Source organism: Pan troglodytes, chromosome 7 (genome assembly GCF_028858775.2).
Source record: "Pan troglodytes isolate AG18354 chromosome 7, NHGRI_mPanTro3-v2.0_pri, whole genome shotgun sequence".
Taxonomy (NCBI): domain Eukaryota; kingdom Metazoa; phylum Chordata; class Mammalia; order Primates; family Hominidae; genus Pan; species Pan troglodytes.
Genome location: NC_072405.2, coordinates 45,179,895 through 45,205,619, shown reverse-complemented (window position 1 = coordinate 45,205,619; position 25,725 = coordinate 45,179,895). Strand labels below are relative to the sequence as shown.

At 38.3% G+C, this 25,725-nt stretch overlaps 1 protein-coding gene across 2 annotated transcripts in view; it reads right to left on the bottom strand.

The window, feature by feature from the left end:
* The window catches only part of KCNU1 (potassium calcium-activated channel subfamily U member 1), a 157,972-nt gene that overhangs the window by 119,498 nt on the left and 12,749 nt on the right, over nucleotides 1–25,725 (bottom strand). For both annotated transcript variants that reach the window (XM_016959328.4, XM_054656647.2), the window contains exons 3-10: nucleotides 18,608–18,669; nucleotides 17,416–17,506; nucleotides 16,322–16,433; nucleotides 15,252–15,327; nucleotides 13,912–13,987; nucleotides 8,326–8,496; nucleotides 7,014–7,105; nucleotides 4,936–5,046 (exon numbers count right to left, since the gene is read on the bottom strand). In XM_016959328.4, the coding sequence (XP_016814817.2) occupies nucleotides 4,936–5,046; nucleotides 7,014–7,105; nucleotides 8,326–8,496; nucleotides 13,912–13,987; nucleotides 15,252–15,327; nucleotides 16,322–16,433; nucleotides 17,416–17,506; nucleotides 18,608–18,669 (791 nt within the window). The remainder of the gene's footprint in view (nucleotides 1–4,935; nucleotides 5,047–7,013; nucleotides 7,106–8,325; nucleotides 8,497–13,911; nucleotides 13,988–15,251; nucleotides 15,328–16,321; nucleotides 16,434–17,415; nucleotides 17,507–18,607; nucleotides 18,670–25,725) is intronic.

The window sequence follows — 25,725 nt, the reverse complement described above, 5'->3', positions numbered from 1 at the left end:
ATGCAACTAAGCAGTCGGACTTATGGAAATATAAGTTATTTTCATAACATTTCATAGAGTAATATGTTAGATACTGCTTTGTTCAAGCAATAAACAAGTAACCAAAGAAAGAAAATGGTAATACTGTATCATTTATGTATTTTTGTATAGAATCTTACAAGAACCTTGTAGCTTAAATAACAAGTTATTTTTTGTATTCCTTGTTTTGACTGGGCTCAGCTGGGTGATACTTCTGTTCCCTGTGGTTTTGTTAGAGTCCTTTATAGGACTGACTTTGGCTGAGAGCTTTAGTGGTCTAGAACATCCAAGATGGCATCATTTACATGTGTGCTGCCTCGACTGAGCTAGCTGGAAAGACTGGCAGTGGGATGGGCCTTATTCTCCAACATACATACATACATATGTATATATATGTATGTATATATGTTTGATACATATATACATACATAGATGTGTGTGTATTTATTTTTTATAGTTATATTTCAAGGCTCCAAGATACTAAAGCAGATGCTGTCAGGAGTCTTAAGGGCTAGCATAACTGGCATACTGTCACTTGTTGATATCTTCTTGGTTAAAATGAGTCAAAAAGCTAGCCCAGATTCAATAGAAGGGAAAATGGACTCCACTTTTGGTAGGAGGAGCAGAATACAGACACTCCTGAACTTATGATGGGGCTACATCCTATAAACCCATCACAAGTTGAAAACGTGGTAAGTTGAAAATGCTTTGAATACAGCTAACCTGTCAAACATCATTGCTCAGCCTGGCCTACCTCAAAGATGCTCAGAACACTCACATTAGCCTACATTTGGTCAAATATCTAACACAAAGCCTATTTATAATAAAGTGTTGAGTATCTCATATTATTTACTGAATACTACACTGAAAGTGAGTATACAAAATATGGTTTCTACTGAAGGCATATGGCTTTTGCACCATCATAAAGTAAAAAAAAATTGTTTTAAGTCAAAGCATCATAAACCAGGGACCATCTGTATGTATAAAGAGGAATTGCTATTAGCCATCATTAAACTACCACAGTCTGCATCCTGGCCACAAGAATCCACATCCCTCCCTTGTACAAAATACTCTCACATTTCCTCCCAAAGTCTCATCTCTTTATAGAATCAGCTCAAAGTCCTGGATCTTGTCATCTAAATTAGGCCTAGACCTGGATGGTGGCTCCTAAATACATCTAGTCCTGATGTGAACACCTGTGAACTGAATGGAGAAGTGAATACCCCAACTCCAACAGCCAACTCACCATGATGACACCAACAGGGATAGGAAAATTGCAACAGGCAAGCCCCATCAAAAGTGGTGGGGGTTGTAACGGAGGGCACTGAGAAATCACGGGTCTACAGAAATTCTGAAATCTGAGCATGTGTTATTAGGGGTAGAGAATGTTTCTCAATTATGGCCCAGTTCTGTGCTCACGAGTTAATCTACTGTCCGTAATTCTTTTCTCTGTCCTCTGATCCTGAGTTATCATGCTTCCCTTTCTTTAACAAAAGGTCTATGTTTATACTTCAGTAGCTTTCTCTGCCTGATTCTTGTGTGTGCTAAATTGGGCTCAGAAGCATTTCTTTTTTTCATTTTCAACTCTTTCTTTCCCTTTTACTTCAAGTTGGTAGGGCTGCTATCAGAAAAATTCTGTTTGAAGCAGAATTCTGTTGAGTATTTTCTATAAACCTAATTCAGGTTCATGTCATGCTTTAAAAGTCAGATCCATGATTCCTTGCAGACAGAACTCTCTCCACTTTGACAATGTCAGGCTTCCAAGAAGAACGTCTGTAAGCTTCTTTGCAGCCCCTTTGCCTGACTGAGAGCCTCTGTTAGTCACCACCTTAAATCTTTCTGAGGTCTTAACAAATGATCTTACAGTTGCATCCTTGATTCAATTTTGACTTTGAAGTCAAATGTTATAGATTGCACCCTAAATTTGATTTTTTTTTCTCTCTGAGGTCATTCTTCCTTTTTTTGACCATCTGGAGAGATTGTTCTTGGCCTTCTGTATTGCTTCTAAGTTCTGCTCGAAAACTAAAGAATTTCTTTTTTTTTTTCTGAATTTTCTTATAATACCTTAGCATGCATGATTAAACTAGAGTAAATGACTTTCTTTTGGGAAATCTTCTTAGCTTCACAATTTCATTAGGTACATTTCCTGTCTTCCATATTATTGCTGGTGACAGTGTTACTAAAATTCTGCCATAAAACCATGCATGGGCTGTTCTTCCTCCATCACCCTACAGCAATTTCCTCACTGCTCTTCCAGCCTTTACTGAGTCTCCATGCAACTCTTCTGGCCTCTGTCTCCACCAGTTCCAAGGAAAAGGCCACATTTTGGCTCTTGGTATGCTAGCACCCCACTTCTAGTACCACTTGTTGTATCAATTATCTATTTCTGCATAACAAACCATCCTAGAAATTATAGACCTTAAGCAACAATAATATACTATGTTCATGATGTATATTATATTATTACATGATATATTATTGTAGGTTGGCTGGTCTCAGCCAGGTTGTTCTTCCGTTCCATGTATTGTTGACTAGGGGCATCCACGTAGGTACATTCATCCAGGAGCTTCACAGGGAGCTGGAATGTCCAAAGTGGCTATACACATGACTGTTGCTTCAGCTATGTGACTAGAGTAGCTGACAGCTGACTGGGCCTTCTCTCCAGCAAGGTAGTATGGCTTTTTACATGATGACTCAGGGCTCTAAGTGGAAGCTGGAACTGTCAATCCTCCTAAACGCTAGGCCTGAAGTAGCAAAGTGTCACATCTTCTGTGTTCTATTTATCAAATTAAGCCACAGGTCAGCCCAGATTCAAAGGGAGAAGAAAGAGAATTCACATTTAAATGGGAGAAGGGGCAGGAGTATATAGCAAAAGAAAGAAATGTTAACAGCTGTGTTAAAGGAAACTCTACCACAATTATAGATTGTGATAATTGCTTTAAAGGAAATAAAATAGAGTAATGAGATAGAAGGAAATTAGAGGACACCAATTTAGATAGAATGGACAGGGACTGTCTCTCTGAGTGGGAAGGATGGGAATAAATTGGTCACATAAAGGGAGAAGAAGAGCTTTGGAGCACAAAGAACAAACAAATAAAGTGGCCTTGAGAGAAATTTTGGGAAGACAAGATTTAACTATGAATAGAGTTGTGATAGTGGAGAAGAAATGGTAGAAACAGAATTAGGATTTACATATGGGACAAAATTAATGGTATTGATGAAAATGTATATAAGGATTGAGGGGGACAGGAGTATCAGAGATAATACTCAGTTTTCTGTTTTAAGGAAGTATATTAATGAGGTCTCATTTACTAGGATAGAAAATGTTGTTTGCTTTCCTTCTTTGATTTTTGTTTGTTTGCCTTTGAGTTGAGAAGGGGAACACAAGATCATGAGTTCACTTTTGAGAATGTTGAGCTTGAGGGGCCTTCATAACACTAGGTTAAAAATATCCAGGAGGCAATTAGTTGTGTAAATATGAAGCCACAGAGAATGTCTAAGAGAAGATGTAAATTTTTGCAGGTATCGGAGTATAGATGAAAGTAACAAAATTTTAGATAGATACTTTCCACATTTTTCACCATTAAAAAAAATTTGTTCATTATCTTGGCAAGTACATACAACAACGCATGTTAGTTCATAAAAGTGCAACAGTGGTAAAACACGTCACACATCTATTGATTTCCTCTCTGTCTCAATTGGATTATAATAATTAGCTTTTAATCCCTAGTTTTAGTACTCTTTGTTTTTACTGTTTTCTAACAAAAGATTTAAATAGTGCACAGATTGCTAGAAAGATGGACACACTGATGCTACTTAAACGGAATTCTTGGCTGTCAGTAACATCATAGAGTGCTTCAAACTGCTATCGGTTATTCCATACATGAGGGCCCAAATTTATGGTGAATTGAACATGTCATAATGCAAAAGTAGAGTGCCCAACTACACAGTGCCAGAAGATGGAGGCGATGCTATATACAATCCTACGTAAGATCAAAATGTCATTTCAAAATCTGGCTGACTTATTTAGTGAATGATATTTGGGTAACCGATGAATCATTTGAGAAAAATAAAGAAGTTAATTCTCTACACATCAGGCAAAAGCAATTCCATGGATCTTAAACACTAAAAGAATGAGCTGACTGGAGTGCATGCAAATCAAACACTTCTGTATGAAAATAAAAGCACGAAAAAAATTAAAAGGTGAAGTTGGAAGAAAAACATGTATAACATATAACAGGAAATGGCTAGTAACAACATATATTAAGTAGAAAAGTCAATAAAGCAACAGGTAATCCACTTAATAGGAGAGGATGAAAGAAAGAGAAATTTCAAAGAGAAAAGCCAACAGTCAAAACATAGAAAATTAGTCAATCTTACCAAATTGAAAATTACAAAATTAAAATATAAGAAATCATTTTGTATACCTAAGCTATACTTAAAATCCTTCTGTACTAAATATGTATTTCCTAGTGCTTGCCAAATATTTGACTTAGGCTCTGCTAGTGGAAAGACAGACTGCACAGAACAACAACAGCATCAAGAACAATCATTTCTGTATTGATTTGAACTTCACATTTCTAATTCTGAGAATTAACAGAATAATAATTATAAAGTGCACCAGGCTTTTGCATAAGATTATAGTCATGTATGATAATAACGTGTAGAGTAACCTAAATGCCAAATAATAATCACTTAAATCATATTAGTACCTATGCAGAAAAACATCTGACAAGATATATTCCAAAATATTTGCAGAGATTAGCTTGGTCAAAGATTTCTTTTCTTTTTTGTTTTGTTTATGATCAATACCTACTTTTTCTATAAATATTATGAAGGTAATTTTCTTGCATTAAAAATATTCACATGTATTTTAAGTATTAATTTAGAACCCATGAGCCATACAGATACACTTACTCTCCCAGGAAAACAATTTCAGTGTTGATCTCTCCTGACTTGTCGCGGAGGAAATTCCTCAGGAAAGCGGTCACACTGTCCACAGTGATGTTTCCACAGACCACAATAAACCTAGGCAGCAAAAACAGGTGAGGTGGATCATCCGAGGCACATAAGCACCTTCCTGTCAGCATTTAGAAATGAATAATTAGCTTAAACTTAGTTTTCAATAAATATGGTATTTGCATCACCCAGATATTTTTTTGGTTTTTTTTTTTTTTGAGATGGAGTTTTGCTCTTGCTGCCCAGGCTGGAGTGCAATGGTGTGATCTCGGCTCACTGCAACATCTGCCTCCTGGGTTTAAATGATTCTCCTGCCTCAGCCCCCCAAGTAGCTGGGATTACAGGCATGCGCCACCACGCCCAGCTAATTTTGTATTTTTTTAGTAGATGGGATTTCTCCATGTTGGTCAGGCTGGTCTTGAACTCCCGACCTCAGGTGATCCGCCCACCTCAGCCTCCCAAAATGCTGGGATTACAGGCATGAGCCACTGTGCCTGGCCTGCATCACCCAGATTTTAAACATTGAAACGCTAAGGACTGCATTTCTAATACAAAAGAAGCATCAGATATCCACAGTCTTCTATCTCATCTCAAGTAGAATATGAAGCCAAACATTTAAATTGCACCCAGCTTTTTAAGAATACAAGAGCAACTATTACTATTGCTAGATTTTTCACATTTATTTATAACTTATAATAGATTTTTTACTTCATTTTTTCACTTAATTCCTAGTTGTCTGATAGAGGGTTTTTGTTGTTGTTGTTGTTGTTGTTGTTTGTTTTTTTCTTGAGGAGCAGAAAAGTTCATCAATTTTTCCATTTCTCACCCAAATATCATGGCTGAGAAAGCACCACATTCCAGATTGTTTCAGCTTATCTTCCACATTTACGAATATCTAGTAGTTACAAAAACATGAGCCCAGTGGACGGACATTGAAGACAGGTGCAGAACTCTATGCATATAGTTTTTGTCATGAAAAATTTTCTTAGGTTTAATGCATTTAAAGGAGCTATTTTCCTCCTACTAGCCATTGAAGAAAACTGAAAACATAATTTTAGCCTAAGTTAACATTAAAGTTCCCAGACCTATTGACTGATTTAGTATGTGCCCCATAGGCCTTTCCTGAGACAAATGAGGCCAGATTTTGGCTTATCTAGTTAAATTCACTGCTTCTCATTATTTATCTTTTGTTCATTTCATCATATTTTTCCTTTCCTCTTCATAGTCCCAGGTCAATTAAAGTTTTCATCCAACTGTATTAAGAGACTGCTTTCAGGGAGCCTATCTCCATTATGCCTCTTTCATTACAGCAGACAGGGATTAAGTTTTTAAAAGGATCACATCGAATTTAAGATCTCCATTTCATTCTTTTTGTCTTAGACGGGAAAAAAAACCTAATGGAAGCTAAGGTAACATGAATCCAAGAAGAAATAATATAAAAACAACTCCACTCCATTTTCCTCCTGGGAACACATGGCTGTGGCATGGAAAAAAAATCAGTCATCTAGGAGGCGCTATAGAAGACAGGGTAGAAACTTCTCATGCTGGCAAATCCTCATCCATAAGTGAGCCCCCGATGGTTTAGGGGAGCTTTGGCTAAGACAACTGAATTAAATTATTTATTTTAAATTGGAATCATGGCTTTAATCTGATCCATTATGTAAAGTTAGCCATAAGTTACCCATACAAGGAAAATGAGTAAGACAATTGGTAATGGCTATAGGAGAAGTTAGTGAAAAGGAATGTACAAATAGTGCCATAATCAGTAATATTTATTGACAGTGAATTACAACATTATCTGTCATTTTAGTTGATTTCGTTTTCTTATGAGCATCTATGTAGCGGTTTGGGTCAAGTAGCAAATATCATTTTCTTATGGTATTTAGTTTAGCACAGTCCTTTTTAGTGAATACAGGATGTTGCTGATATATTCACCTTGGGTTCTACAGCTAAGCCAGACAATAGATGTCTAGAACAAGATATATGGCTAATAGAATTTCTTAAACTGTAGAAATTATACTTAAAACACTACTTACTTCTTTCCTTTGAGTGCTTCATAGGAACTGGTGTATTTCCTCTTGTTAGCAAACAGTTCCACCATTTCAGGTATATAGTTCGCAAATAATATCTAAAATTGATCAGCAAAATAAAACCTTAGTTCTCATTATTTTGATGGATACTCCAAAAATTTCAAGATTAGAAAGGAAAAGGAGGGTACATAAAACTTTCTGTCATCTAAGAGCACATGATAGCATGTTAAAGGGACCTCGTTTTTCTTCCTTATTTCAGCCTTTGAATTTTGTTAAAATTTAATATAAGGCTTTTCTGTATTCAAAATGATGAAAGCAAAGGACAGCAGCAAGGTGACTTCCCCACATGTCTTATCCTTTCATCACTTTTGTTTTGGTTTTTGTTTTTGAGACAGAGTCTCTGTCTGTCTCCCGGGCTGGGGTGCAACCTCCGCCTCCCAGGTTCAAGGGATTCTCCTGCCTCAGCCTCCCAAGTGGCTGGGACTACAGGTGCCTGCCACCATGCCTGACTGATTTTTATATTTTTAGTAGAGATGGAATGCCTCCATGTTGGCCAGGCTGGTCTCGAACTCCTGACCTCAGGTAATCCGCCTGCCTTGGCCTCGCAAAATGCTGGGATTACAGGCCTGAGCAACTGTGCCTGGCCCTCTTTTTATCGCTTCTAACTTCCCGTCTCACTCTGACTTTATTCTATTTGGGGCTTGGAAAAATGAAAGCATATGGGACAGAGGAGGGTTAAGAGACAATGACTGAAAAAAAGGGATGTGAGACCGTGGATGGGTAGATATCAAAAAAGTGGAGTGGAGAACTCTGTTGTGGTTTTTAAGGAATTGAAATGAAAGTCACTAAAAGAAAAGAAGGCTTTTGCCTTTGCTACACTCGTAAGCCAGGCACAGATGTTCATATCTCTAAAGTTAAATGCTGTTTTAGTGAAAGGTTACTCATTTGAGCTGGGAGGAATGGAATTTTCTTCAGATCAAATCTCAAATATCCTTCCTCTTTAGAAGAAAGACTTTAATTTGATGGGCAAACTGTGAAGGAAGATAGGTTTTCTCAAATCAATGTAGAGCTTAATAAGGAAAGTCTGCTTCCTTTGCCTACTATCCTTCATCCCTGGAAACCAAGCAATTTTATCCTGAGCTCCAGGGGATGCAGTTTGGAAAACATGGGATCTGTGCATGTTTTCATTTGCCCTTGACATGTGCCCCAAGTCATGCAACATTCACTCTTAAACCTATATTGTTTCATTGATTACCATTAACCAAATATTTTCTGGTTTATGTAGCTATATTCAAAATATATTAAAAATATTCTTCACCAAACTCCCCAGTGTGAAGAACATGATGAAGGTCCGTCCTAAGGATGTCTTGGCTACCACATCTCCAAATCCAACGGTTGACGTTGTTGCCATGACCAGGTAAATTGACTCAAAATATGATATATTCTGTGAATTTCTACCTTTGAGCCAGGGATCACCAGAATTTTCCACCTGTCCAAAGAGAGAAGACTCAGGAAACATCTGAATAGAATCCAAGAGAAGATTTTTAAAGAATAGGCAAAACATTAGATTAATTGCACTTCATTCAATCCAAATGAAATACCAAATGGCTTTCAGGTTGCTATGAAGCGTTTACATAAATGGAAGAGTTTGTAAATCATGGGTAGTGAGTGTAAAGTCTTGGTTTCCTTAATCGTGATCATTGCCGAAATCTGAGGGGGCTTGTAGCTGCAGCACAGCATTTGAAAACCTCCACAGGGGACAGATGCCTCTGGGCTCTCTTTTCAAGTGGGCGCAAGCATTGCATCCTGGAGCCAGGGGACTCCAAAGGCTCTCAGACTGAGCAATTACGACATATTCTCACTTTCTAACCAGATTAGGATTATCATTAAGGAAAGAAGCACTTAAATGAGCACTTCATTTCAGTGAGCTTAAGCACATAGAATGCTAGCGTCTACGGAAAAACAAACCAATTTTCCAAGTTATTTCCCTCTTTGCACAATGGTCTTTTCAGTGATTTTTTTAAAAAAAAAACCTTTAAAAATATTTTCCTCTGATTTTTTCTTTGAGTCTTCACCTTTCAAGAAAACTAGATTTATCAGATTTTTAATATTAGATAAATGAAGTAACTTAGACATTTATATCGTATATAAATTTTTTATAAATATATGTAAAATATTGCGTAACAATATATTATATATAACATACATTTATACATGTATAGTTTATAATAAAATATTTATTTCTTTGTTTTTTCTTTTAGACCTTTTTTTCTCCTCAGCTCACATATTTTCTAATTGTTTTCCATTTCTATTTAGCACAAAAGATGATAAAATCTTAGAGATGTCTGACTGGGGGAAGTGGGCTTTTTGTTTTGTTTTTAAGAACTAGGATGGAAATTAGAAACCATGCAGTTTGCTCAGATATTTGTTCCCTTTTTAAAAGTGATGTGCCAAGTGCTGATCCTTTGTTAAATTTAATGAATAGGTTAAGAGTGTGGACCCCTATAATACTCCACTCCAAAGTAAGAATGGGATTATATGTCTGTTCTTAAGTCTTATGGCTGATAGTGGATACTGTTGCAAAGTCACTGACTTCTGGAGTCTTCACTGTTTTCCAAGACATACATTACAAGAAAACCAAATTTAAGTCACACAGATTTAAATCATTCATATTTACTGGCAGAGTTCCCTTTAAGCTAAAATCCCATAGTGTCTTTTACAATGTTGTAGTACAGGGATTCAATATTATCCCTGCACAACATGTACAAAGTAAAACTAAATTTATTTTAAACTGGAGATATCCTTTATAATTTTTTAAAGAATGCTTTAAAATTTAACTCACTGCCCTTATGAGTAATAATTTGGTGTTTCAAATCCCTTTCCACTTTCTCAGTATCTCTTTAGTTTATGGAGGAAGGGAGATGGCAGCCTTCTATGGGTCCACTTATTCACACTGTTCTTCCTCTTAACCATGTTAGCATTGACCCATCAGTCCAAGGTGGGAAATATAGTTAAGGTAAAGTATTATGGACTAATGTTAACAGACTGAATCATTATCTATTTTAACTCCATATTTCAAAACTGAATTCTTATTATTTTAAACTTTGTTTCAACTTTAGATAAGATACACTAAGAAGAAAAATATGAGGACACTCTATCTTCTCCCCTTACCTGTCCATCAACATTTATATTAGCTATATTACTTTTATTTGTGCATCTACATTCTAGTCTGTAGTGATAATTACCTTGGTTATGTCTTAGCTCTATTTTTTATCCATTCAGTAATCATTACCACTACTTTTTTTTTTTTTTTTTTTTTTGAGAGGAGTCTTGCTCTGTCACTCAGGCTGGAGTACAGTGGTATGATCTCGGCCCACTGCAACCTCCACCTCCTGGGCTCAAGCAATTCTCTTGCCTCAGCCTCCTGAGTAGCTGGGATTGCAGGTGCCTGCCACCACACCTGACTAATTTTTCTATTTTTAGTAGAGACAGGTTTTCCCCATGTCAGCTAGGCTGGTCTCGAACTCCCAACCTCGGGAGATCCGCCCCTCCTTGGCCTACCAAAGTGCTGGGATTACAGGCATGAGCCAAGGGGCCTGACCAAAATATCAGAGTTTTTTTGTTGTTTGTTTTTTGAGATGGATTCTCACTCTGTCACCCAGGCTGGAGTGCAGTGACATGATCTCAGCTCACTGCAACCTCTGCCTCTCGGATTCAAGTGATTCTCCTGCCTCAGCCTCTAGAGTAGCTGGGATTACAGGTGCATGCCACCATGCCCAGCTAATTTTTTTATATTTTTAGTAGAGATGAGGTTTCATTAGCCAGGCTGGTCTCGAACTCCTGCCCTCCAGTGATGCACCTGGCTCAGCCTCCCAAGTAGCTGGGTTTATAGGCACCTGCCATCATGCCTGACTAATTTTTCTATTTTTAGTAGAGACGAGGTTTCGCCATGTTGGCCAGGCTGGTCTCGAACCCCTGACCTCCAATGATGCGCCTCCCCTGGCCTCCCAAAGTGCTGAGATTAAAAGCGTGAGCCACCGTGCCCAGCCACTACCACTACTTCTTACCATGGCTTCCCCATTCTTGAATTCTTTTTACATTAATCTCCTATGTGGCTGAATTTTATCATTAAGCTATTAATACAGATTCAAAAGAAGCTCACTGGTGCATTTCCCCTTGCATGCTTAAAATGACAGGACAGGTTACACTTTCTTTTATGCAAACTTTATGGACACTGCTGTATCATCTTCTGGTATTGACCAATGTTGTCAAGAAACTTGAAGCTAGTCTCATTGGTTCCCCCCTGTATAGACCCTGTTTTGTTCTGCTTGGATTATCTTTTTTTATCCCAGGATGTTCGTAACTGCTCCAATATATGATTAGAATTAATAATTTAGAATTATCTTTCATGGAATACAGTCTATCCTTTAATCTACAGGTTCAACACCTTGTTTTAAAACATCTTTCTGGTACCATTTATTGTACTATTTTCTGTAATACCCTAATGATATTTACAGTAGGTTGAATCAATATTGTCCTTTCATGTTTCTTCTTTACAACCATTTGAGTATCTTTGTTATTTTCCATGTCAAGATTTTTGCTCCAGTCCTGTCCACCATGTTTCTGAATGTGATTTTGTCAAATTTGTTACATTTTGGTTCCCTCTAATGTGGTTTTTAGCTCTGTAATACACTTCTTCTTATTTTTCTCTGATATCTTTTGGCCCACTTTCAATTACTTCTATTGTTTAACAATCCCTTGGTTAAAACCGTATAAATATTCTATGAAGGATCATTTCCAGTTTTTCTAAAATCTTATTTTTATTTTTTAAATATAGAGGACATTTTTTCTTAACTTTTCCTTTGTTCCCTTGGGCAAATTATCTTAATTGTTGCTCTCATAACTGTTTCATTTTGTAACTTCTATTACGCTAATGTTTCTCTGCTTTCCAACACACCTTCTTGTTATTTTTAGCAGAATTTAGGCACAGGTGCCATAGTTAATACTCATCTTTGAATGATATCATTATTTAGCTGAAGGATAGTGTGAGAATGGGAAGATGGTGAGTTAGGGCAACCATAGCTTTTATTTTGGCTTGTCATTGCAAATATCCCCTCAATAAAATCTGCTATTTTCTTTGCTCTGGGATATAGCTTTTCTAGGTTTTTAATGTTCTAGAAACTGGTATGGCTCAAAGTGGCACTGTCTAATTCACACGCCATCTGATTGCTTCCCATTTTTTCTGTGCTTACTTCCTTGCTGGAGGTCTCCTTTCCTGGGAGACCAGATGTCCAGCAGGGAAACATGCTCACATCCTTAGAGGAGTGGAGCAAGACTATAATGATTTCAAGTAGGCCTGGCAGAGACTGTGTTAAACCCAAGAGCACCTGCTGTACATAGGGAGAAGCTATAGGGAGAAGCTATTTTTTTTTTTTTTTTTTTTTTTGAGATGGAGTCTTGCTCTGTCACCAGGCTGGAGTGCAGTGGTGCAATCTCAGCTCACTGCAACCTGTGCCTCCCGAGTTCAAGCGATTCTCCTGCCTCAGCCTCCCAAGTAGCTGGAACTACAGACGCATGCCACCACGTCTGGCTAATTTTTGTATTTTTAGTAGAGACAGGATTTCACCATGTTGGCCAGGATGGTCTTGATCTCTCGACCTCGTGATCCGAAGCTATTCTTCAGCTATGGCTGTTGGTGGCCTTGGGAGAGTGAGATTATTAGAACCTTGTATTTTCCCAAAGAATTCAGAAATTCTGATTTTTATGTGAGCTCTTCATAAAAGTCAGCGAGTGACAAAAAATAGCAAACAAAAAGTGAAAACATAATTAGGTCAAATATAATAATATGCTTGTAGGCCACATTAAGCCTTCGAGCCTCTCATTGAAACAGCTATTAAAGGAAAAAGAAAAAAAAGTCCTAATGACTTTTCCTTTAGCATCCTGTGGTGGCCACGAGGTTTCTACAGGGACACTAATGTCTGCTTATCCCCTGGTGGGCCCAGGACTCTAAGGTTCAATTCTCTAAATCTAGGAATCAGCCTTTACTGCTGTGACACTTCAGGAAAATCTCTCTCCTTCCTGAGTGCTGCGGAGGATGTAGAGAGCTTCAGATTTCTTGAAGGTTCATATCCTTGTTTGCATTTGACATTTTTCTTGTTGAATTGAACAATGGTAACTTTTTAATGCATTTTTAAATTGTTATTGTTTTATATTAATTTTGAGAGAAGGACTCAGATCAAAAAGACCTGTTATGCATTCTGTTTTGTTTATCTCAAAGGCTTTTGCGGGCTTTTAACATCTCCCATCAATTTCTGTATTTGCTAATGACTGCTCTTCAACTGTCCTCAAGAAGTAAAGTCCAGGAGTTCCTTTCCTATAGCTGAGATCCATTTCCTAGATTTCTCATTATGTGAGATAAGAACCAGACTTTCCTACAGGCAAAGGAGGCAGCTAGGTATACAGATTGATTTCAGGAGGATCAAGAAAGCCCCCAAACTCCCCTTTGCAACAGTAAATCCTCCCTCATAAGTCTCCAGCATTTATAAGTCTGAAATCCTGTAACTGGCTTCATTTCCTTCACTTTTTATTTTTTTTTTTAATGCTAGAACCCTTATAAGATATAGTGATACATTTTACCTATTGCTGATACCTTTGGAGCTTACTAGGTCTTTCCTTAAGAGTAGGTTTTGAAAGTTGGAAGAGGGAACAGAGACACCTTGATTGTAGGAGACGCATATTTGTGAGAATATGAGGGTAAAGAAAACCTGAAAATGGGAAGTAGAAAGACACACCTCCAACTGGCTTACAGTGATGGAGACAGGGGCTCAGCAGGTTCCCTTCCATTTTTCAAAAAATGGATGCTGGTAACAACAGACACCACTAGGGACTGTGATGAGATGCTTACCAGGTGAATGAATCCCGCAGCTGTGAACCAGGTACTGAGAATTATTGACAGCAGTTTGGAAAACTTCACTGAGTTACTAGAGGAAGAGAGACAAAGAGGTGTTGGGTCTAACAGATTCCAGAACAACATAAACACCTCATCCTCTAAGATGTTGCTACACAAAGTGTGGCTCATGGACCAGAAGGAACGGCGTTACCTGAGAACATATTCGAAATGCAGCATCCCAGTCCCTGCCCCGATCTTCCAATCTGCATTGGTACAAGATTCTCTGCTTGATTCATATACACATTAGAGGTTGAGAAACAGCTCTGAAACTCGCCCAGTCACATATACTTGTTTGGAAAGTTTGAGTTTTGCTGCGATATCCACTAGCCTCATATCACTTTTTAAAATATCTACATGTAGATCACAGAGATTGTTATATTGTCCAACACGATAATATACAATGCATTATGCTAGGAATCCAAGGGGTAGAAATCCAGGGAGCAGATTTGCAAAATAAAATTCTGAACAGAACACAAAAATATAAAGTCACACAGACTGCTGAACTGATAACAAGGTCTTTAAGTGAAGAAAGATCAGAGGGGCCCTTGTCACCTAAGGAGAGCCCTAGAGCTTAGCTGAGATCTCTCTGGTTTTCAGGCAGGACCACCCGTCACACAGGACCAGCCTTTCCTCCTCCAGCTTCTCCATAATTCATAAACACGTAGCAGTGAAATCCACCTGGCCTCTAATATTTGATGCTTCTAGTTTGACTGTCAAGGCATGGAGATTTTGAGTGGGTAACAGACCAAACTGCTCAAAATTTTACAAGTATTGCTGCTCAAAGCTAGTTTGGATTGTGTTCTTACTGTCTGGAAATACTTAGGTGGCTATATTTCTGCAAGCAATAGTTCACTGCTTGCTGCTACTGGGTAATGTATGCTTTGAGGAATTGTCTTACATTCCAATGCCTGAAGAAGTGTTTCTTTTTTTTTACCTAGCCAGGAGAGACATGAGTTACTAAAGCAAATATATAGAACCAATGCCTCTGAATTGTTTTGACTTTTTTTTTTTTTTTGGTGGAGGGACTTAGAATTAAAACCTAAATAAACTTATACACCATAGCTTTACAAAACAAAGACTAAACCAGCTCTTTAAAATGATTGCAAAGTTTTCAGCTAGTGTAAGATGTAATATAATGGGAGAATGTGAACAAATAATATTTTGGCAGCTGAGAGATTTCATGATCTTTGCACTGAAATTCTGATAAGAAATGCATTGAGTTTAGGGTCCAGTTAATACATTCATTTTCTAATCCAAACTAATAAGTAAGCAGTACTTCGGTCAGGGCTATTTACCTGGTCTTGATGGCTCGTAGAATTTGCAAGATTTGAGGGAGTTCTAGCAGGCGCAAGGCTCTTAGGAACCTTAAACCTACAAACCAATGGAAAGGAGAAAGCTGCCAAAATCAGAGGGTCACTCCAGAGGGAGCCTACATTATAACAGCATTGGAATCGCTTACATTCTTTTTCTTCTAGACATGTTCCAAATCTATTCTCATGTTATAGGCTTAACAGCATAAGCTGTAGTTCAAATACTAGCCCTGACGCTGTTGTAACCTAAGGCAATCCCCTCGCCTTCTCTAGTTCCTTATCTGTAAGATGGGAATGTAAAACGTAAAATGGTACTATTATAATAGTACCAACCTCACAGAGTTGTAGCATCCATATCAAGCATGTAGAAGCATGCCTCACATATTATGGGGACTATTCATTTTACTCTATTTAACTCTTCTTTAGAACGGAGAGCAAAATTTCCCTTAACTACTTAAACTCCTGACTATACAATCTCTATGATATGCTTCACAATGTTTGTATGATGTTTTACTTTAGGTGGTATGATAATAACATTAGCAAGGAATGGAATTCATATTTATTTTATAGATAATAAATCATAATATAAAATTACACGAAACTGATAAAAGCTACATAATGTCCATGCACTGTCAACACATTCACCTTAAAGACAAAACAACTAATTAAATAATTCTCTAAAATGCCATAGCACATATGGAGATGATGATTAGCTTTTAAAGACAAAGGGAGGTTTTTCATCTCCCCCAGCTCCTGTGGGATCCCAGCATAAAGGTGCTACCAGGGGAATGAGATGTTGGAGTCTTGCCTCTCACATTACAAATGCAGTCAATTCTATCAACAACTATTGAACACCTACTGTGTGCCTGCTGCATTGCTAAGTGTTAAAGTCAAAAGGTTTCTGCAAGTGTATGACAAAACCATACTATTAAGGTGAGAGGTTTTTAAAATGACAGTCAGGCATTAAGAACAAATGAAAAACAGATACTTACAAATGAATGTTGAGTTTTTATTTTATTCATAGATATTGCTACCCGTTCCCAGAGCACACTTACCTAGCCAATTGCTCTTCAAATAATAAGAAATAAAGGCTGGTGGGATGGTAAAGATGTCTACGATTGAATTCATCTCCAGCCAGAACTTGATCTTGTCATCAGCTGCCACAAACTATGAAATAGAAACAGAATAACACAAATTCTGTTACCCTCAAGAATTTTTAAGTGAACACTAGATAGCATTATTCAGCTGCATTTTACTTATCAGCTGAAGCCTTAATCTCCTTCTATTTTACATATACACAGACACATATATTTATATGCTAGGTGGATGCTTTGGGAGGCCAAGGCAGGCAGATAGCTTGAGGTCAGGAGTTTGAGACCAGCCTGATCAATATGGCGAAACCCCATCTCTACCAAAAATATAAAGATTAGCTGGACGTGGTTGCAGCTGCCTGTAATCCCAGCTACCCAGGAGGCCGAAGCAGGAGAACCACTGGAACCTGGGAGGTAGAGGTTGCAGTGAGCCAAGAACGCTTCACTGTACTGCAGCCTAGGTGACAAAGCAAGACCATGTCTAAAAAAAATAAGATGTTTTTATATATAGCATGCCTATATATACATACATATATGTGTATATTTTATATACACACATTAGTCTCCCACAAACAAGAAATGAAGAGATTGAAATCTAGATCTAGAACAGGTCTTAATAAATACCTCTAAAGTGAGAGAAATATTTAATAAATGAGTGTAACAAAATGAAACAAAGATACAAAGTTATTTTCCACAGTTGTATTGCAGGCATGCCACCAGTGGAGCTAAGGACATCTCCAGAGACTTGCTACAAGTTCTGCTCGCTTGTCATTATTAGTAAAGATGGGAAGCCAGTAAGGAGGCCATGGGAACACGATGATGGCATTTAACAAAAGAATTACTTTCATGTTGTGTTGGAACTTTTAACCTGGTTTAGGGTTTCACGTGCAGGAGAGAGAGTTTTTAGGGATCAGTATATATTTAACAAGTTAGGGCACAGATTAGCTATCTTTAGAGTTGAAAACTCGGGCAGATTGTAGGACTGAGACACAGTTAGTTCTCTGTATGTTGTGCCTGTGGTGTTTGGATATTTACTCCCACTTTCAATAGGTACTTACCCTCAATCCAAAATAGAAACTAAAGAAAGCATTGAAAACCAAATCAATAGGAATGGTTTTGTCTTCGTATGATGAACAGCTTCCAACAGGGCTGGAAAAGAAAGAAGGACAGTTTGTGAAGATAAACATTTTTAAAGTGGTGTCTATATAAGACCAACTAAAGGGAAAGAATAGGAAAATTTTTCTTTATTCACCATGAATCCAGACACTTAAGATCTCAAGGAAATTAACTTTTCTCTTGGGAGTAGAGGAATGCATGAACAAAACCAGTGGACTGCCAATGGCACTGGAAATAAGAGGAAAATTACCCATAATTTGTTTTGTAGGATGTATTGGTTCTATTTCCATTTTAACAATGGGGATTCAGAGCCAGAGAGATGATGGGGCTCTTCTTGGTTTGCAAGATCATCTATCTAGTCAGTATATTTTGAATTAATTCTCTTCTGATACAGAGATACTCTAGGTCAAATGGATTGATTTGAACCAATTTCAAAGAAAATCTCCTAAAAGATCTCTTAGGAATTCACAATGCAAAGACAACCAGTTTCCCTAGGTTCTCTAAAGTTGCTTGGCTTTCTGCAGCCCTGCAATCCCAATTCCATTTTAGCTAGAAATCCAATATAATTCCCAAGTGATTGACATGGAATTCAGATTAGATTGGGCTTTGTCCAAAATAGCTGCCCTAACCCTGAAAAATAAGGAGGGGATGCTTTCAGAGGACAGCAGGCAACAATTTGCTTCTTTGTCACAGGTGAGGGCTGGCATTTTCCTTTCTCAATACCATCCGAAGTTGCTTGAAACCTATGAGAAACCCTGAAACTACGACAGCGTTTCTGCTCCAAATCTAAGGAAACCAAAGACATATAAAACCTTCATGAGTGGCCTAAGTGAGGGAAAGAAAGCTGAAGGCTGGTGTCCCAGAGACTCCAGAGTAAATCTCGGGTGGGGGTTGCAGACCACCCTGACCCCTAGCAGTGGAAAGTGGCAGGATACAAGGAAACTCTTGTATATTTTGCAGAGCTGGGCTTAGTGCTTACTGGGAGAAGCCAAACATATCACTTTTTATGAGTTTGTGTGTGTGCGTGCATGTGTGTGTGAAAGTATATTAAGCATTATTCCTGAGGAGAAAATTCCAAATTAGCCGAGCAATGTACTGATATAGCAGACAAGCATGACTGGACATTGTACTCACTCAGCAGAATTGATGAAATAGATTATAAGAGACCCAATGCTTAGTACAAAGACAAGGATCACCTGAAAATGAAAAACAGGGACAAATGTCTAAATCCACTTCATTTGCATTAAATAAATCGACAAAAGTGTGTTTTCTCTTTTTACCATGCCTGTGTACGTGTAGCCATTTATTCACATATTCACTTATGTTAGTATTCATTCATTCACTCATCTGTTTATCCATTCAAGGTCCAACTTGCTTGGACCTTTTCTGAGTATTATAAAAATGAATATGTACCCATTTTTCTTATCTAATTTTAACTTGCGCACACTTCAGAATACACAGTTTGTCCTTCCTGCTGCTTCTAGAGGCTTTTAATCTTTGATCTCAAGAGGTCCTTTCCTGTGATCACTTATTCACTCATCAAACATCTATTAAGTGCTTAATAGGCTTTATGCAATTTATCACATGCTAGAAAAGAAGGGGTTATTGGAAATAGACCCTGGATTTGAATTGTTGGTTATATTATAGAAAAAATTCCAGACATGTGTTCCCTAAAGGATAGCCAGAATTTTCACAGTAGGGAAAATGCTACAAGTGAGAAGAAGGTGATTTTTTTACCATGCCAGTGCCTCTGTAAAATAGGGGTATCTCGGGGAATGCAATTGGAAACTGTCCATTAAAAGCCCTGGGGGTGTTTGGATAAAATCTTTAGCAGCTTTCATGATATTTGAGGTTAATTTTAGGTAATTTAACATTCCTCCAGTTATTTCTAGTTTCCAACCATCTAGCTTTTGAACATGTTCAGTCCAGTGTAATTCTAATAATGAAACTCTGGATTTCATTTAGGATTAAATCTTCTCTTTATTTTAGCTCAGATATTCCTTGGGTGGGCTACGTATATTGTGAAAGGACTCAGTTTCATCTCTATTAACCATTTCTAGGTTTTTATTCCTAGATTCTGCTGACTAGGCCACCTCTGACCTCTCCAGAATTGTAGCTCCATGTGGGGAGGGATCAGAAAGGGGAGATCAGAGAAGGAACTTGCTTCTCTGACTGGTGTTAGATCATGATGCTCACACCCTGCGGCTCTCTGGGCATGAAAGGTCTTTAATGTTTACTTTCATGGGTGGTCCCATTGTTCTTTGGAGATTCCAACTGAATTCATGTTCAAATTCCACAAACATTTCTCTAGCTCCTCTTGTGACCCAAGTACTCTTCTGTTCATCAGTGATCAATATACACAAAGATCCCTGCCCCCACATTGACATCACAGCCTGGATGACAAATGAAGATAATTAATATGCAAATCATCTGATATGTTAGAAGTGAAATTCTTTAAAAATAAAACAAAGCAAAATAAAGGGGGAAAATGCAAGGGGAAGGGGAAGAGGAAAGACAATCTTTTTGATATTTAATGGCTAAGCATCCCATTTGTGGTTCCCTTGATTTCGGTGAAGCCTGTTCTCTCACGGCCACTCTTCTCTCACTACTTCTCACCCTCCTATTTTCTGCTGGAACTATTATCCTCCCAGATTCCCCATTCAGCTGGTTATAGAAGTCTCTCCCATGTGATTCACGTCTGGCACATGGAAACTCTTAAGGTTTCTTTGTTCCAACAAACACTGGAAGGGACAGATTATGTCCTGGGTGGCAACTCGTCTGACACAAAGCAGCTAGCCAACAATGAGCCACAAAGTAGCCACAGACCTGTCCTCTGTGCTCCCAAAGTTCCAAGGAAGGCAAACTGAGATTTCTGAGTGGTCCCTATTCAGCTTCCTGTCCTACGTTTGAGATGAGAGGAAAGTACCCTCACATTTCTTCAACAGCAGAGCTCCTTCCAAAAACGCTCTTCTATTTCAAATTGACCCTAGTTTACAAGTGATTGGGTAAGAGGCTAGGAGCTTCAACTGGTTTTCTTTCAAGAGCTTTGTAAGTGGTAGTGTTGGGGTCTCAGCTCTTATCGTAAGTTCCTTTTTTTTTTTTTGAGACGGAGTTTCGCTCTTTTGCCCAGGCTGCAGTGCAGTGGCGCAATCTCGGCTCACTGCAACCTCCGCCTTCCGGTTTCAAGCAATTCTCCTGCCTCAGTCTCCGGAGTAGCTGGGATTACAGGCACTCGCCACCATACCTGGCTAATTTTTGTATTTTTAGTAGAGACGGGATTTCACCATGTTGGACAGCCTGGTCCTAAACTCCTGGCCTCAAGCGATCTGCCCGCCTTGACCTCCCAAGTGCTGGGATTACAGGTGTGGGCCACGGCACTTGGCCCTGTAAGTTCCATTTAAAAAATCTAGGTTAAGTGTTGATGAAGATAGTACTAAGTTTGACGGTTTCATGCAGATATTCAGTTGCAACTGTGGTCTGAAGCTCAGAAAAGTTGTTGGGAGTGGATATATATATATGTGTGTGTATATATACACACATATATACATTTAATAGCAGCATATTGATAATTATTAATAATTTTAAGGAAATCCTTTTGCTTTTCTTTACATATGATTATGTACATTTTTTCTCTTATGAAATCCCATAAAAGGTTCAAGTAAAAATCAAATATTGACAGATTTCTGGAAAGATGATGGCATATATGACTTACGTTTACGACCCCCCAAACCCATGGAAATGAACAAAAACATGTAAGTACATTTAAAAAGAAAAAAAAGATAGAAACAAAGAATTGAATACCACAAACCCAAAGATTATTACCCAGAAATCATAGGAAACCAACAGCAAAATGTATATTAAAACCAAAAGAAGGCACTGGGAGCTGACATATTTGTGGACACTAACGAGAGGAAAGATCACCTGGTGCCCATCAAGCAGTCCATCCAAATTCAAAACTCCTTAACTGAGGAATTTACAACTAATCAGACTTTCCTATTATCTAAAGCAGGCATCTGGTTCTATGTTTCTTTCCCCCAAATTTATAAGTAACTAGAATTTCTATACATCTCTGGATTGCATGCATGTAGAAACTCATTGCGCAACCCTTGTTGACATCAAGGCACCACAATGTCTACAAATGTAATCATTTATGATGACCCATGTGGCTAATATGGTTCAAATTTCCCTTAAGCTCCTGCTTTAAGGTCCAGAAACACCCCTAAGGAAAAATCCATCTCAACATACTCAGTCCTGTTTTGCTGAAGCACCTTGCTGCACACTCAGTCCTGTTTTGTTGAAGCACATTGGTGCACACTCAGTCCTGTTTTGCTGAAGCACGTTGCTGAACTCTACTGCAGTTTTCTTTCCTTCCAATAACACTTTCCTTTTTCAAACCTATACTGTTGTCAGTCATTCTTACCAACTCGCAAGATGACTACTTTCTGATGCCAGGGCTCTGACTGACACTGTTCAGTGAGTCGGGTAGGAATGAAAGATAATTCTGAGAAGAGCTGTACATTTTTCATTGGGTTGGAGGAGCAAAATCTGGAAGAGCTGGCTGTTCAGAGACAGGTAGAAAGCCCTTTACCTGAGCCATGGAGGCCATGGATTGGAGATGGGGCCACCCAGCCAAATAGTGGCCGAGAGGAGACACCCTGAGGCTGAGCACTCTCAGAGGAGGAACCTCTTGGCTAGTGGCAACAGCTCTTTTTCTAGGAAGCACATCAGAAAGAAGTCAAAGAAAAATTAACTGAAAGAGTGGAGACCTCATCCAGACAGAGCCTTGTTTGTAGAGTTGCTGGCCCCAGCCTTATTCCCCAAGCTTATCTTTATGAGAAAACACATAGAAACCTGGGACTTTGATTTTCACAATGGGATCTAAAAAACCCTGTTTAGTTAGAGGATAGTTGTGGGGGGTCTTCAGATAAGAAACAAAATCCAATGCAGTTTAAAAGGGGCACCAGGAGTACTCTAAACCTTGGGCATATTAACATACCATGGATAAGTGCCTGTTTTATGAGAAGTATAGGAAAACAGGAGGATCAGGCAAAGAAAGTATATGGAATGACTTTCATGAAAGAGTTAACACAGAATCTGTTACGATTCAACATTTTAAAGTTACAATTAGAGTTTCTAGTGAGATTTGAGAGGATATTATACTGATAAAATAAATGCAGCCTACAATCAGAAGGAATGATAAGAAAGTGAGAGAAGTCTTAGGGCAGGAGGGAATGTGATTGACAAAATTAATGTCTCAATAGAGGTACTGAATAGCAGAATGGATACTGATGAAAGTGAACTAGAATAAAGGAATTCTCCAAAACCACCAAGCAAAAACCTGAGATAAAAATTATAATTAAAAGTGCAAGGGCTGAGCGCGGTGACTAATGCCTGTAATCCCAGCAATTTGGGAGGCCGAGGCAGGAGGATCCCCTGAGGTCAGGGGTTCAAGAGAAGCCTGACCAAATGGTGAAACCCCGTCTCTACTAAAAATACAAAAAAAAAAAAAAAAAAAAAAAACAAATAGCCAAGTGTGGTGGCGTGTGCCTGTAGTCCCAGCTACTCAGAAGGCTGAGACAGGAGAATTGATTGAACCCGGGAGGCGGAGGTTGCAGAGAGCCGAGATTGCACCACTGCACTCCAGCCTGGATGACAGCAGAGTGATACTCCATCAAAAAAAAAAAAAAAAAAAAAAAAAATGGCAGGGAGGTTAAATGCAAGGGGAACAACTATAATGGGCATTCTAAAAGGATAAGACAAACACTTCTACCCTGCCCCCCCTCCCAAAAAAAGAATAGCTAAATAAAAAAGCAAAAGATGATTCCCTGAACTGAAAACTAACCTGAGTCTAGATCGAAAAGGCCCACCAAGACTTGTCAGGGAGGAAACATTGAAAGAAGACACACACACAGCCATATCATGGCGAAATTTCAGATTTTGAAGATACGCTATACCTTTCTATACTGGAAAATATAAAAACACGGGTTATCTGCAAACTAAAGAGAGTAAGACTGACTTTGTAATTCTCCTTTCTAATCTGTATCAGTCAGGATGGGGAAGGGAAAGCAGAAGTCACACCAGTCATTTTAAGAGAATTGAATTTTAAAAATTTATTAAGCAGGATTGGAGGATCAGAAAGGCAAAAAGAGGAACACGGGCATAACTAACTGTGAGCTTCTGCACCCTGGTGCCTGGGGGATCAATAAAAAAGAGGTTGGAATTCTCAAAATTTAGTAGTTTAAAAGAAGTGCTCTTTGGAGTTGGGATTCAGACTGTCGACGATAAGAGTCAAATTCTGTAAAATATTTGACGAGATTTATTCTGAGCCAAATATGAGTGACCATGGCCCGTGACACAGCCCTCAGGGGATCCTGAGAACATGTGCCCAAGGTGGTCAGAGTGCAGCTTGGTTTTACACATTTTAGGGAGGCATGAGACAGCAATCAAATACATTTAAGAAATACATTGCTTTAGTCCCGAAAGGCAGGACTCAAAGCAGTGGTGGGGAGCTTCCAGGATATAGGTAAATTTAAACATTTTCTGGTTGACAATTGGTTGAGTTTGTCTGGAGACCTGGGATTGATAGAAAGGAAATGTTCAGGTTAAGGTAAAAGACTGTGGAGACCAAGGTTCTTCTGAAGTCTTATGATGGCTGCCCTCAGAGACAATAGATGACAAATGTCTCCTATTCAGATCTTTAAAATGTGCTGGACTCTTAGTTAAGTTCTTCAGGATTGGGAAGGCCTGGAAGAAAAAGATCTAGCTATGTTAATAGAGATTCTTTACAGATGCAAATATTCCCCCACAAAGGACAGCTTTGCAGGGCCATTTCAAAATATGGCAAATAAACATGTTTTGGGGTAAAATATTTTGACTTTCTTCTTCTGGCATAATGTTATGCCATTCAGATTGGAAAGTAACTCACAATATATAGGGTTAAATAAAACCCATCTGATGAGAATTTATGGTTTGTAGGGCATGACTCCCCACATCCCTTAGATAGGAATTTGGGCAAGATAAAATAATCAGAGCTTAGTCCTCAAGACCTAAGAGGAAGGAGTCCAGCACGGATGGTAATTGTGCCTCTGCAGAGACGCTGTGAGCTGCTTGTGGCAGTGTTGGAAGAAAAAAAAATGGAAACAAGAACCAAGTACAACAACTGGACTAAAAATCTGTTGAGTAGGTGGGACTGAAAGGAACAGACACGAAACACAGAAGCAACAAACGGTTCCCTTTTCTGACCTCTAGGCTTCCTGCCTCGTCTTGTACTCCCTATTGGCAGTCTAGGAGCAGGCTTACAGAAGAGACACACTTGCTGAGTTCTGGCCCCGCCTCACAAAACAGGAGAGAGGCTACATTGGGAGCTGCTAGACAATAGCTTAGTACCTGGCATGTGGCCCTAAGTGCTAGAAAACACTGGAGCAGCTTTTACAGAGTTTTAGGAAAAATAGATTGCAAGCCAAGAATTCTAAACTCAACCACATTGTTGTTTACTTGTAAGAGCAAGAAAACAACTTTTTTGGACACTCAAAGATTCAGAAAGTATACTACCCACACTTCCCCATGGCAAATGAATATGGGCACTTCTTTAAAAAAAAAAAAAAGAAGAAACATTCAGAAAGAAATAGTATGTTATGTAAGAAAAACTGGTACATAATAAAACTGATAAAATTAGGTTTTAATGTAATTTTAAACTTTAAAGCGAATATTAAGAAGAAATCATGCTAGATGTATAATGCTACCAGAACTCCCGTGCAATTATTCTCATACAAAAGGAGCATATAGACATAACAAACACACAAAGATACACAGAGAAATATAGGGCAGACAGTTTGTTCTGTATTTGATTTACATAATCTCTATAATAGTCTATTAAAATTAAATTATCCACATTAGAGGATGCCAAAAAATAAATTAAAGTAATAAAAAAAAAGTAGAAATGTAAATATCAGCCAGTGGTCAGTGCTTACTCTGCCTTGAATGGTTTACATGTATTATGATAGAATTCTCCTTGCAACACTCTAATGGGTGTTATTATAGCCTCCTTTATATTCATATTATGTGAATGAATTCCAATTTAGAAAAATTAACTCACTCAAGATTACATACTAGGAAGTGGAGGCACGAGTGTTTGAACCGAAATCTCCTGAAATTCACAATCACCATGTAGTTCTGCCTCTCTGGTGAGATAGGAAATTCAGACCCTAGCAGAGCTCCTAGTGTGTGTCCAATACCTGTTCTCTCTTTCTTGC